The sequence below is a fragment of the Zootoca vivipara genome, chromosome 4, assembly GCF_965207765.1.
Source record: "Zootoca vivipara chromosome 4, rZooViv2.hap1.1, whole genome shotgun sequence".
Taxonomy (NCBI): Eukaryota; Metazoa; Chordata; class Lepidosauria; order Squamata; family Lacertidae; genus Zootoca; species Zootoca vivipara.
In genome coordinates, this window is record NC_142587.1 from 25,909,113 (window position 1) to 25,923,212 (window position 14,100).

Consider the following 14,100-nt stretch of genomic DNA (forward strand, 5'->3'; position numbering starts at 1 on the left):
GAAGTGATACGGGGGACCACCGGGAAAAGGTAAGTAAAAACGGGGGGGTTTCCCGGGGAAAACGGGATACTTCGCAGCTATGACTGAATTCACTGGGGCTTAGTCTAAAGTGAATGATACAGTGGTACCTCGGTTTACAAACACAATTGGTCTGTACTTAACATGAAGCGAACTTTCCCATTGAAAGTAATGGAAAGTGGATTAATCCGTTCCAGGCGGGTCCACGGAGTACTTAAACTGAAAATACTCAAACCAAGGTGTATTTAAACCGAGGTATGACTGTATAGGATTGCAGCCATTGTTGTTCAGATATCACAATGCCCTAGACAACATTGTAGGCTTGGTTTTGAACCCTTTACATCTGTTGGTATGAAGGAACTCCTCATTTTCAAGAGGTAGAAATGCGACAAAAAACAAGACAGCTATACAATTAAAAACCATATACTGTAGCACCTATCACAGAATACTACAGGCATCTAGCACAGCATACAACAGACGGGGGGACAGGACATTAAGTAGTTGGCCAAGACCCTCAGCAATTTTAATGTGGTCCATGGGGAACCTCTGTACTAAATAATTTCCCAAGGTAATAAATGACATGAGAAAATCCACTTTTTGTTGAATGACTACTTTAGCTATTCAGTTTCCTACCTCTTGGCTGGGCTATGAAACGGGCCAGGTAGTCAGCTATACCTGCTGAAATTTTCCACTTCTTCACAACCATTTGCACGAGCCCTGTCCCCCTTTCCATCTAGAAACCATAATCAGGCAAGGGGTGGGTGTTCTCTAATAGGATAATCCTATGCAATTTAAACAACTCTTGTTGTGTTCAGTGGGGTTTACTCACCGCAGGTAAGTGCGAATGGGATTGCAGCCCTAATCTCCTCCCTTCCCATGGATACATCAAATTAATATTTGAGGTGTGGTCAAACACTCCTGAGACAAGAAACTTGTATCACAGCACAACAGTTAAGATGGGACAGAACTGTTTACTGAAAGAAACTGCACAAAGAGAAAGGAGAACGATCCCAAAATGTTTATTGCATAACATGCAAACTGAACCATGATGAACGCACTATGTTGGCCAGAGTGTCATCATCTGAATTGTAATAAACTAATCAATGCTCACATTTATACCCCAGATGGGTGGGGTATAAATAAATTATCATTATTATTATTATTAAATCAGTAGTTGCGGAGGCAATTTTTTTTGCCTTATAAATTTGTGATATGGCGACTTTCAGTGTGCTATCCAAGTGCTACTATTACCTTGTCAACCAAAGTAGCCAAGCAACATTTATAAGTTCACTGTAATGGGTCAAGAACTCATTTTTTGTAAGGTTTTCTTGATTTATAATAGAGCTGAAAGTGCCTTACAAATGTTGCAAGTAGTAACTTTAAGTAGCAAATTATGAACATTACGCCCTGTGGAACACCCTCCCATCAGTGGTAAGAGAGATAAACAACTACCTGACATTTAGAAAATACCTAAAGGCAGCCTTGTTTAGGGAAGTTTTTAATCTGTGATATTTGATGTATTTTAATGTTTGTTGGAAGCCGCCCAGAGTGGCAGGGGAAGCCCAGCCAGATGGGCGGGGTATAAATAATAAACTATATTATTATTATTATTATTATTATTATTATTATTATTATTATTCCGATGATAGGCAAGTTTGTGAATTCTGGGTGGCTGGCTACTCTTTAAGGTGAGTGGGTAGTAATGCTTCTATCCTATCTTTGCAGAAGAAAATGCACAAATCTTTTTTTAAAAAAGCAAACTGCTTCAAGTTGGTGATAACATGGGCTCTAGCCTGCAGGAACTCACTACAACTATCTTTCTCTGGACATGCTGAAAACATGCAGAACAATTGTTTTACAGTAGAATCCATCCTATTGAGTTTTGTGGGGTTTATTGGAGGGGATTGCAGTTTGAATGTCCTTGCTCTTTGTACATGCAGGATGTTGGAGATGATTTCAAGGCAACTTTGCCACAGAACGTTAACTTCTGTCATTTCAGATGCCTGAGTGAGTTTTGAAATCCAGCGTCCCACTTTTGTACCTTTCACTCACATTTAGTCATGGGTTTGTAGATGCTTAGATCTCTGCTGATGTAAATCCAGCGGATGTTTTCTTTAAAAAAAATCTCTTCAGTAAATCCAATAGAACTTATACTAAAACTTATTTCTTAGAGCTTACATACGTACGTTTTTTTCTAAGTAGGCAGTGTACAGGGACTCGTGCATTATAATATACTGTAAGAAGCCTGGGTGTAAAATACTGTAATACTGGACTTAACCAAATATGAATGTAGTGGTTTCTAGAAGCACATTGAACCTGGAGAGATGGCAGGAGGAGGAAGAGACTCATCCTGTTTTCTGGTGTGTTTCTTCTTTCCCTGGCACACTCTTCTCTTGTGTGTGAAGGATTACAAATTCAAAGCACTATCCTGGACCTTTAAAATGCCTGACACTTGGAGTTATGCTTGAGTTCTGCTGGTCCTTTGAACAGTAATGTCATTCCTTTTTAATAGCATCATTCATTGAAAACCCTGTGCTAGAGAAGGAGACAGGGGGGAGAGAGAGAGAGAAGATGAGATACCAAAGAGACCTTTTTTCAGATTACTCTTGAATCATGGCTGCTCTTGTGTGCAGTTTGTCTTTCTAGAGAGAGCCTAACTAAATGTTCCATGCAGATGCAGGCAATAAAATCCTAATGGTCGATTCAAAGAGAGAAAAAGAGGAGAGAAAGCGAAGATAATTTGTAGAGGGGGTAAGCAGCTGGGAAGACAAAAAGTGCTTTAGCCTAGTCCTTTCCTGTGCCTTCTGATTCTCTTCTCTTCTTCAGATCACTCTCCCCAGCTGCTCCCCCTCCAGGGCCGGCTCTAGGTAGACCCCCGGTGGCGCGAGGGCAGGGGCGCCGGCACAAACTCCGCCCCTCAGCACCAGGGCGCGCGACCTGCTCGAGACTGCCCTGCCCCCCCTCCCCAGTTACAAATGCATGGATGGATTGGTGGAAGTGAGATCATCAGGATTACTAGTGGTGCCCTTGTGTGATAGCAGCGTCAGGCTGGGACTGAGCCAGCCTGGGATCTGTTGGATCCTGAAGGTGGGTTTGGAGCCTGCTCCAGACTGGTGCAGCAATTTGTCTCACTCCCCTTATACCCACTTCCCACAAAAGCATGCACAAATAAATCTTAATAAAAGTTTAAGCACAGAATTAAAAAAAACCAGAGTTTTAATTACCTTTAAACTGTGCAAAATATTACTAAAAATCATCATGAACTAATCAGGAGCATACCAAACATAGACATCAATACAGACCAGCCATAAAAAGATAACAGCCACTTAAAGATGGAGGGATGTAACCACCCTAAGCTCATGAAGAATTGAGAAGGCCCTATTTCAATATATATTTTTCATAACAGATTAACAGTGTCTGTGTGTACATGCTTTGGTGGAACTCTGAACATTGTCTACTTGAAAAGCTCTGTCCAAGAGTTTTTCGTCCAGCGCACTGAGGTCCAGCGCTGAGGACCTTCTGGCGGTCCCCTCGCTGCGAGAAGTGAGGAACCAGGCAGAGGGCCTTATCGGTAGTGGCGCCTGCCCTGTGGAACGCCCTCCCAGCAGATGTCAAGGCAATAAGCAACTGTTTTACTTTTAAAGGACAACTGATGGCGGCCCTGTTTAGGGAAGTTTTTAATGTTTGATGCTGTATTGTTTTTAATAATCAGTTGGAAGGCGCCCAGAGTGGCTGGGGAAACCCAGCCAGATGGGTGGGGTATAAATAATAAATTATTATTATTATTATTATTATTATTATTATTATTATTATTATTGGTTCTTTGGTTTTTCTGCTTAAGAGGGTTGGTGGGTAGACAGAACCTAAACCATGTGATTCAAGAGAACTTTGTGCATTATCCCCTCCTTGGCTAATATCATCTTCAGAAGGGTAATTTAAGCTGGGAAACAATGAAAGGGGACAGTTCTGAGGCCCCCAACAAAACAGCTCTTCACCAGACTCTGATCATGGCTCTCTGGCACATTTTGTTTGACCCTGGAGTGTTGGGCTTGGCTATTGGGCTCTGAGCTCAAAACCATGCTCACCTACAGGCTCAGCCCACCCATATTGCAGGCTGAAGTGGTCGTCTCAGTTGGCAGATCTGGACTCTTCCTCCGCGGGCATGCCACACTGCCACAGGCATGCCATGCTCCTGCCACTACTTTAGATGCCCGTGAAGTAGATGCATGCCTGCAGGAGGCAGGAGTGTGGTGGGGGGCAGGGCATTTTGCCTCAATCAGCGAAATACCCTTGGCCAGCCCTGCTCACCTATAAAACCAGGGCTGGCCCTACCATTAGGAAGAGTGAAACAGCTGCTTCACGTGGCAGATGCTGGGATGTGGGAAGTGGCAGTAAGGTGTTGGACGGCACATCTTTCTTTGCCTTGCGGACTGCTCTGCATTCTAAGCTGGCTGTTCTCAGGTACACTGGAGAAAGCTGTCCTCCCACCCATGTTGAAATAAGATTCAGTCATCAATCCAGTTATCTTCTGCACACAGAATCATAAAATTGTTGAGTTGGAAGGGACCCCAATGGTCATCTGGCTTAGCCCCCTGCAATGCAGAAATCTCAGCTAAAGCATCCATGACAGATGGCCATCCAACCTCTGCTTAAAAACCTCCAAGGAAGGAGAGTCCACAACCCCCTGGGGAAGCCCATTCTACTGTCCAACAGCTCTTACTGTCATAAAGTTTTTCCTGATGATTAATTAGAATCTCCTTTCTTGTAACTTGAAGCCCTTGGTTCGGGTCCTACCTTCAAGAGCAGGAGAAAACAAGCTTGCTCCATCTTCCATTTGAAAGCCCTTGAGATATTTAAAGAAAACTATCATGTCTCCTCTCCGTCTCCTCTTTTCCAGGCTAAACATACCTAACTCCTTCAACCGTTCCTCATAAGGCTTGGTTTCCAGAAACACTTGATCATCTTGGTAGCCCTCCTCTGCACACGTTCCACCTTGTCAACATCCTTCCTAAATTGTGGTGCCCAGAATTGGAGACAGTATTCCAGGAGTGGTCTGGCAAAGGCAGAATAGAGTGGAACTATTTCCCCCCCTTGATCTTGACACTATACTTCAGTTGATTCATGGAATGGGGGAGGGGTTGCCACCTAGCCTTTTGAATCAGGCAGCAAAATGACTTGAGCTGTTCCTGTACGAAACTCACTGGAAAGCCTTAGGCAAGCTGCTGTTTCTCAGCCTATGTGACAGGGTTGGTTATAAGGTTACCGTAATTCACCATTTTTAGTTCCATTTTTGGTTTTAGGATACAGGTGTAGCACATGGCTGCTGCCTTGGGATTTGTGCATATATACTGTGGTGCTTATAATAACATTTTTTTCCCTCGCTCCACAGGGCACTTTGCAAAAAGAAAGAAAACTTCCCTATGGTTCACAATCGCCCTCTTGATAGTGTCTGTTTTCATACTGACCATAGGCCTTGCAGCTACCACCAGAACAGAAAACGTAACTGTGGGTGGTTATTATCCAGGAATAATCGTAAGTAGGAATTATATTTTAGGGTTTCAAGTATTTACAATGCTGTGTGCCGTGCAATGAATTAACCTTTGTGCATAATTATCTGTCCAACAAAGCCTTTTTTGTGGAATTTGACAGCTCAAGCAATGTTAACCTGATTGTGTGTGTACGTATGATTTGCGTGTGTATGTGTGAAAGCGAAGACAAGCAAGCTAGCACATCCTGAGTAGATTAGAGCAAGATACTGGTAGATGGATGCAAGTATTGTTAGGGATATTAATAACCCATCTATCTTCAGTTCTGAATTTCCGTCATGAGTAATATTTCATGGAGAGAGCTGCCTAAATGTCCATTGTTTCCTACTGTGTTTCGCATACATAGATGCATGTTGCACAGACTTGGGGAATACAGAACAAGCTCAGATTGACATATATGTGTTGGAAAATAAGGTCTCATTTGCAGCAGCACGTAAAACGTTAAAATCCAAAATGCGAGGTAGAAATAACCATATTTGTGAGAAATTTTAACCAAGAAGTAAATTCTGTACTCCTGCTTCGTTTTCTGCAGTTTCTAGAATTTTAGGTATTTTATTTAATTAGTAAACGTTTCTTTCTTCCTATATAGTTTATATATTAATAGCTGCAGTTGCCATAAGCCTTGAACCTGTACATACAGCTCAGTTGCTTGGAGCAACTCTAAAACAAGATAGAATCCCAGGCTAATTGTGATCTCCAATGTTATTTTAAATGTTGTTTGTATTTTTAATCCTGTAATGTGCAATCTTTAACCACATTTAAGCTGCTGGACCGGGTTTACACATAGTGATAGCATGGTTTAATAAATGATTGTTAAACAAACCATGGTTTAACATGGTGTGCAAACCAGGACACTATCCTTTATACACAGCTAAATTGACCTGTTGTTTCTTTGTTCTTTCCCACAGCTTGGTTTTGGGTCCTTCCTAGGGATTATCGGTATCCATCTTGTAGAGAACCGGAAGCAAATGGTAAGCACATAATATATTTAAATGTTGTTTTAAAAAATCTATAAAATTAAAAATGTAACTGCAGACTTCAGACATTTCATTCTCCATGTATTCTTCAACAGTCAAGTAGTCAGTTGACATGTTGTGCTTCAACTCTCTCCTCTCCTGCTTTTCAACTTTTTAAAAAACTATTTTAAAAGAAAGTTTATCTTACATAGCCATCAAGGTCCAATTTACCCCTATTGAAATGAATACAAAAGTGAAACAGCCTAAGCTAACGGGTCCACTGTATCTTCAGAAACTTCTTAAAAGTAGGGTGCAGAAAATAACTTAGCATTTTCCATGAATAATCATAAAATCCACTTCTGGAACATTAGGGTAGATTTTTTCTGTGTTTGTGTGTTTTTAATGCAGTCCATTGCCGCCCCCTCCAAGGGCAAATAATAGAAATAAATAAGGAAGAAAGAAAGAAGGAAAGAAAGAAAGAAAGAAAGAAAGAAAGAAAGAAAGAAAGAAAGAAAGAAATAGAACTGCGGGGATTTATTTGTTGGACCCCAGGAGTAAATTTCTTCTCCAGTTTGGCTTTATTTTGATACAGGTTAGCATTATTATAGTGCAAACTTCAAGCACCAATTTCTTATTTGCAGTGTTCTATTATTATTAGGAAACTATTAGGCTAAATGGGTATATGAGACACCTTCAATTATTTACCATGAGACCAGCATTTTACCTAAGCATGTTTTGGTTTATGGTTTGCTTTTCCTTCTGTTGTTTTTCCTTCTACAACTGATACCCTAATGCAGATTTCTTAGTTGAGGGGTTGTCAGAACTTTGTTTGCCCTTAAGAAAACAAATACATATTCTGTACATGCTTTTTTTTTTGGTAAAATAATAATTAAAACTTAGCCATTGGAATCCGGTGTGTATCCCAGCAACTTTTATGTTAGACCAGGCACCCCCAAACTGCGGCCCTCCAGATGTTTTGGTCTACAACTCCCATGATCCCTAGCTAACAGGACCAGTGGTCAGGGATGATAGGAATTGTAGTCCAAAACATCTGGATGCCTGTGTTAAACTATTCTTTTGTCATGGGATACTAATGCATTTAAAACATTTAAACTGTTTATATTTTGAAATCAAATCATCCCCACCCCACCCCAGCTACATCTTCAAAGGGCTCAGCTGGACTCCGGCAGCAGATTGCTACTCTAAAAACAAGTGGTTTGGGCAGGGTTAAAAAGCTTACCAAATTCACAACGTTACCTTCTCCAAACAATGAGGGTTAAATGGTTAAATCCTGCAATGCTTTTGTTCTCTCTCTCTCTCTCTCTCTCTCTCTCTCTCTCTCTCTCTCTCTCTCTAAATCTATTGATATCCAGAAAAGGTTTAAATTAATCAGAACTGCTGCAAAAACCAAGTCATTGATTTTGTCAGCCTGCCTTCAGCCGTGCCTCACCTAATTATGCTTTTAAAAGCCTACTCTTCATACTGAGTTTGAGTAATATTTCAAATGATGGCCGAGTAAAAAAATTTTTTAAAGAGCATATCTGTGGAGAGTCATGAGCTCAGTATATGTACCTCTCAGAACTGTGGGAATGTATATAGAGGATGCTGCTGGCCTTAGTGCTCCCTCAGCTTCAACCACACGCAGCCCTTGTAGAGAGATTAGTAAATCATTGTGCCTGCCTGCTCACACAGTCTTTAAAAGGTTAGCTCTTGCACACAGAGAGCTACAAAGCCACCTTAGCAATGCATATACATGGCAAGCAATTTGCACACTCTTGCTTAAAATTCATACTGATGCTTTTCTGAGGTTTGTCCAGCTCAGGCCTCCTACACAATGTGTCACCTACCAAATATAAAAGCAGCCTGCTGGTTCCATATGTGGTGCTTGGCAATCCCCATCCTCTTCATTTGCAGTCCTAGGCTAGTGAAAACTGGAAGTTTTATTTACACTTGCTGGTGAGTAGACATAAATGGTGGGCCTTACTTCATGATTCATAGCAGGTGGGGAATCTCAGGCCCAGCAATCCTTAAGCTCTCTGCATCTGGCCCTCCTGCACACCTGCACCAAGGTGAGCAAGACCTGACAAGCTACTAGAGATCTTCCGTTGCTTTGGCAAATTCTGAACTGCTTTGAGTCTGAAGTAGCTACAGTTTCTTAAAGCAACAACTCAACAGCAAATCCATCTGCGTTATCCAACAGGGTTTGGGCATTGCGATGGGTGCTCATGACTAAGTAGTTAATCTAGCTGACCAGCCTCCCATTGTATACAGTAGTTGAATCAAAAGACAGCTATTTGTGGACTGGATTGCTATCTAGCTTTGTTACATCGTAATTGGTATTGGTTTTGTAATATTATTAATGTAATATTTATTTCCTGCCCTTCACCAGCAGGTCTCAGGGCAGGTTACAACAATGTAAAAATCAAAATTCAAAACATTCAAAGCAGATCACAATCACAAGAATAGGGTGGGCTCTGAAAACACACATCTCAGGTGCCGAAAGCCAGGGCAAAGTTATATACTTGTTCACGTCCTAGTAACTAGTCTTTGATAATATTTGTACTCCAGATTAGGCTGCTGCTGCTGCTGCTGCTGCTGCTGCTGCTGCTGCTGCTGCTCCTCCTCCTCCTCCTCCTCCTCCTCCTCTTCTTCTTCTTCTTCTTCTTCTTCTTCTTCTTCTTCTTCTTCTTCTTCTTCTTCTTCTTCTTCTTCTTCTTCTTCTTCTTCTTCTTCTCCTCCTCCTCCTCCTCCTCCTCCTCCTCCTCCTCCTCCTCCTCCTCCTCCTCCTTCTTTTCTCCCCCATGTTTAGGGCAGGGGTAGCCAATGTGGTCCCTCCCCCCCATGTTGTTGGATTACAGCTCCCATCTTACATTTATAGCCCATTTTTCTTCTTTCACATTTCATAATTTTTTTTAATCAGACCTAGATCTGTTTAGCTTCAGCAAAGTGGTGGTAGCTTTATGTTCCTTCAAATCATATCCGTATCTGGCCACTGACCATGTAGGTTGGAGCTTATGGGAGCTGGAGTTCAACAGCATTTAGAGGGTACCTCATTGACTACCCTCAATTTATGGGATTATTCTTATTTTTTAAGGTCCCCAAACCTACAAATGGCCTCCCAACTCAACAACGCTACCATTCCCTGTTGCTCAGAGCATGCGAAAAAGATCAAGGCTACATTTGTGTGCCTTTTCTACGTGTTATAATAGATTGCCTCAACCCTTCAAAAATTGAGAACTTGATTTTTTTATATCCTCACCACTGAGTTAAAACATAGTAATGTAGCGATGGTCATTTGCCTGCCTGTGCAATTATACAGGGCACGTGCAGTTTTATTCCTGCAGATGTTAGATTTTTGTAGGAGGCACAGATGGCGAATCTCGCACTTTAAGCTACAAACCCAGTCCTTCATAAAATATTTTGATGGGTAATATGCTCCTCATAAAGTGCTGATACCGAACAATTTGAAGAACCAAAATATGGCCATGATTTATTGTTCTGATTCGGTGGTATCGACTAAGGAAGCAAGATTTTGAAAGCTGAACTATGTTGTTTCATGATGCTTCAGGTACTCTTTGGGCATTTTCACAAGTGTCTGTGAGAGCTAGAGACTGGCTGTGGTGGGCCCCCCCAAACCTCATAGCATGCAACAGTCCCCCCTTATACCAGAAGACAGGCCTTAGAACAGGCCTTAATCCCACCTCTTGGATCTAAGAAACCCAGCTGATCGTAACATAGGGGACAGGAGAAGACACTCCAACTCTTCTATAGAGCTGTTTCTAGAGCACAGGATGGTCGGAAAAAGAGGAGGAAGAGGCAGGTCAGGCAAGTGAAGGACCAGGTGCTTCCCCACCCTCTCTACACCAGTGTGGTGTAGTGGTTAAGAGCGGTAGACTCGTAATCTGGGGAACCGGGTTCGCGTCTCCGCTCCTCCACATGCAGCTGCCGGGTGACCTTGGGCTAGTCACACTTCTTTGAAGTCTCTCAGCCCCACCCACCTCACAGGGTGTCTGTTGTGGGGGAAGAGGGGAAAGGAGATTGTTAGCCGCTTTGAGACTCCTTCGGGTAGTGATAAAGTGGGATATCAAATCCAAACTCCTCCTCCTCCTCCTCCTCCTCCTCCTCCTCCTCCTCCTCCTCCTCCTCCTCCTCTTCTTCTTCTTTCTTCTTTCTTCTTTCTTCTTTCTTCTTTCTTCTTTCTTCTTTCTTCTTCTTCTGCACTAGTGTCTCCCAGAATCAGGAGGAGACTGAAGAGGGATGAGCAGGAAAGATTTCACGCAGACGTAGTCTCCGACTGCGTGCACACAGCCCATCAGGGGGAGGTACAGAAACTGGTGGAGGGGGAGTGACCCCCCTGTTGCTGCAACTGCTCCAAAGAATGCAGACCTGGGAATAGTTGCCTAGATACTAAACTGGTGTTTGTGGCTATTCAGAGCCATAGCTTTGACAATGAAGAGTTAGCTATCGGCAATGCTTTGGATGGGGAACACCCTTCACGATATATATCAGCAAAATTAATTAATATTATTATTATTAACAACACATGAGATCTGATTAGGGCAGTTAAAGTCTTCTGCTCTCCAACTCCAAGTAGCTCAGCCTGCGTTTTTAATTCTCTTCGGCGGCATTTTCTGCTGAAATAGCAGTACTCTGAACTACAGCCATGATGACCTCTGACAATGGAACTGGCAGGCTGGAGTGGGATGTTGCACTCTACTGCTGCTGTTGTATAGTGAGGTCTTAAGATGACGCTATTAGTTAAAATAGACTGGCTGTTTTAAAAAGTGAATAAGCGCCCATTATGAAAGACTCCCATATTACGTCAATTGGAAAAATGCCTGCAATTGATAGCACCTTTGGGGGTTGGGACAGGGCTGCATTAACCCTTAAGCAAAATAATCACGTGCTTAGGGCTTCAAGGGAAGGGGGGGCACCACAGAAACTTTCCATTGCCAGATTTACCATGAACTGGCAACTGCACTTTTCAGTTTACAAAATCGGAAACAAAATCCGTCTATATTAATTAAAGCATGAAAGCACAAGATTCAGCTGTAAGTTAGTAATTAAATTGTTCACATCATGGAATAAAGTGGAAGTATACAAAAATAAGTATTGTTTTCCATCTTACTGTAGGTTTTCTTTCATTTTAAAAAATAAAAATTCATTTTATGGCTGTGTGTGTGTGTGTGTGTGTGTGTGTGTGTGTGTGTGTATCTATGGGAACCAAAAATCTTTTAAGTGCATAGGCCCTCTAAAGGTCTTAATTCAACCTCTAGTTTGGGGGCAAAAGGACCACCTCCTGGTCTATGTGTTAAGACAGGCAGGGGAACATGTTTTCTAACGACTTCGACATTCCCAATTGCTGGCTTTCAGAAAACAGACACTCAGCTGCTGCAGCATAGTAGTGATGATGTGCCTCATCCTCTGGCTTTAAGGCCAGTTAGTGCCTAGCCCTACACCCCCTGAAGCAGTGGTGGACTTTGGGCCCTCAAATTTCAGCAGCACCCTGTGCGATGCTAAAATTCAGCCTCCTGCCTATTGTGCTCTGTTCTGCAGCATTGTTGTGACTGCATCGGTTGCCCAAAACCACCTCTGCTGTGAAGTTGCCTTTCTTATTAGTTGTCCTAACATGACTGCCCTTGAACCTTGAAGTTGCACCAAACGTTCAGGTTCAGGTTCAGGTTCCAAAGAACATTCACAAACCGGCGTTCAGGAGCCAAAACGTTCGACTCGCAAGGTGTTCAGGATCCAAGGTACGACTGTCTTTTAAAAGAGTAAACAATAGAATTTATCAGCTTTGTTTTTCCTTTTTAACTGCCAAAGGCCTGTGCAAGAGCAGCAGGCAATACCCCTGCCTTGAGACTCTGGAGAGTGTTTGCCAGTCAGAGTAAACATTGCTGAGGTAAACAGATAAGCCTTCTAACTTTTCTGGAAGAGCACCTTGGAGGAACATTGACAGACCTCTTTAGGAATGCTGTTCTAAAGTCTTTGAGCTTCAAATCAGAAGGGACTGCTCTTTCTGACAGCAGTTTACAGTACAATCCTAACCATGCTAGACAGTCAGTGTGATGCAGTGATTAGTGTGTTGGACTAGGTTCGAATCCCCACTCAGCCACGAAGCTTGCTGGGTAGCCTTCGGCCAGTCACGATCTCTCAGCTTAACTTACCTCGCAGGGTGAGTTGTGAGGATAAAATGGATAGAGACAAGAACCTCTTACACCACCTTGAGATCCTTTGAGGAATGGTGGGATAAATATAACAAATTAAGTGTTTACTCAGAAGTAAGTCCCATTGAATGCAATGGGGCTAACTCCAAAGTACGTTTGTAGTCTCTCAGAAGGGGAAGGCATTTGGCTGCTGTTGTCAAGGGTTAGGCCTCACCTCCACAATGTTATCATACCCTACCCATGAATCTTCTTCACCTGCCTAGAGTTCAAGTCATACATTACCATTAAGTCTGGGAAAGGATTGCTTATGTGATGAGGTTTATTTGAAGAGACCAGGTTAGTTTGGGGGGAATTTGTGACTCCTATCCAGATAATAATAATAATTTATACCCCGCCCATCTGGCTGGGTTTCCCTAGCCACTCTGGGTGGTTTCCAACAGAATATTAAAATACAATAATCTATTAAACATTAAAAGCTTCCCTAAACAGGACTGCCTTCAGATGTCTTCTAAAAGTCTGGTAGTTGTGTTTCTCTTTGACATCTGATGGGAGGGTATTCCACAGGGCGGGTGCCACTACTGAGAAGGCCCTCTGCCTGGTTCCCTGTACCTTGGCTTCTCGCAATGAGGGAACCTCATCTTTCTTTTGTGTACATTGTGAGACGAATACATGGCAGAATTCCCGAACAGGTTTCGTGTGCCATCTCCATCCATAACGCACAAAAATTGTGGCATTTGTTACTATGGCAACTAAATAGCAAAGTAGATTTAATATCCTGGCAAAGGGTATTCATTGATTGAAATTCATCACATTCTGCCTGAGCTGTTGGTTTTGAGGCACCTGTGACAGGGTGGTGAAACAGGATCAATAATCACCCTGTGGATACGATGTCATGTCTTCCATGCAGCAAACTCCCCATCCCCATCCACAACTGTGCTGAAATGTGGACTCCACCTCTGCAGTATTTTTTATATATATATAAAAAAGAAACACGAGTTCTTGCAAGGGTGCTCAGTCCTCGGTCATTAAGGCATCTTATCGCTGCAGTAAGCAGCAAGCCTCACAATTTATGCCCTGTCAACCTATTCTTTCCAAAGGTCGGTGCCTCAGTAATAGCGCTGCTGTAATTGAGACGACACTCGAGGACTGTCACACTAGAGGAGATATGATTATGTCATGGGTACTGAGTGTTCATTATTCATTCATGTCTATTCTAGCTGTCACACTTTCTACAATTACAATGGCTCTCTAATGAGAAAAGGGTTTTGTAGCTACCCAACTATAGAATCACTTCTTAGGGGGAAGGGGGAAAAAAGTTATTCATAAAGATCTCTTAATGAGTTTCTCTTTAAAGTCCTTGAAGCATCCTGTTGTTCACATGGTCAGCAGAATGGGTAAAGGATTGTTTCCTTT

The 14,100-nt window shown here is 42.4% G+C and overlaps 1 protein-coding gene across 1 annotated transcript in view; it reads left to right on the top strand.

Annotated features, from left to right (window-relative positions):
- TMEM255B (transmembrane protein 255B) overlaps positions 1–14,100 on the top strand; it is a 36,645-nt gene that overhangs the window by 6,015 nt on the left and 16,530 nt on the right. Inside the window, exons 2-3 of the mRNA XM_035114879.3 lie at positions 5,408–5,550; positions 6,473–6,535. Coding sequence (XP_034970770.1) covers positions 5,408–5,550; positions 6,473–6,535 — 206 coding nt within the window. The remainder of the gene's footprint in view (positions 1–5,407; positions 5,551–6,472; positions 6,536–14,100) is intronic.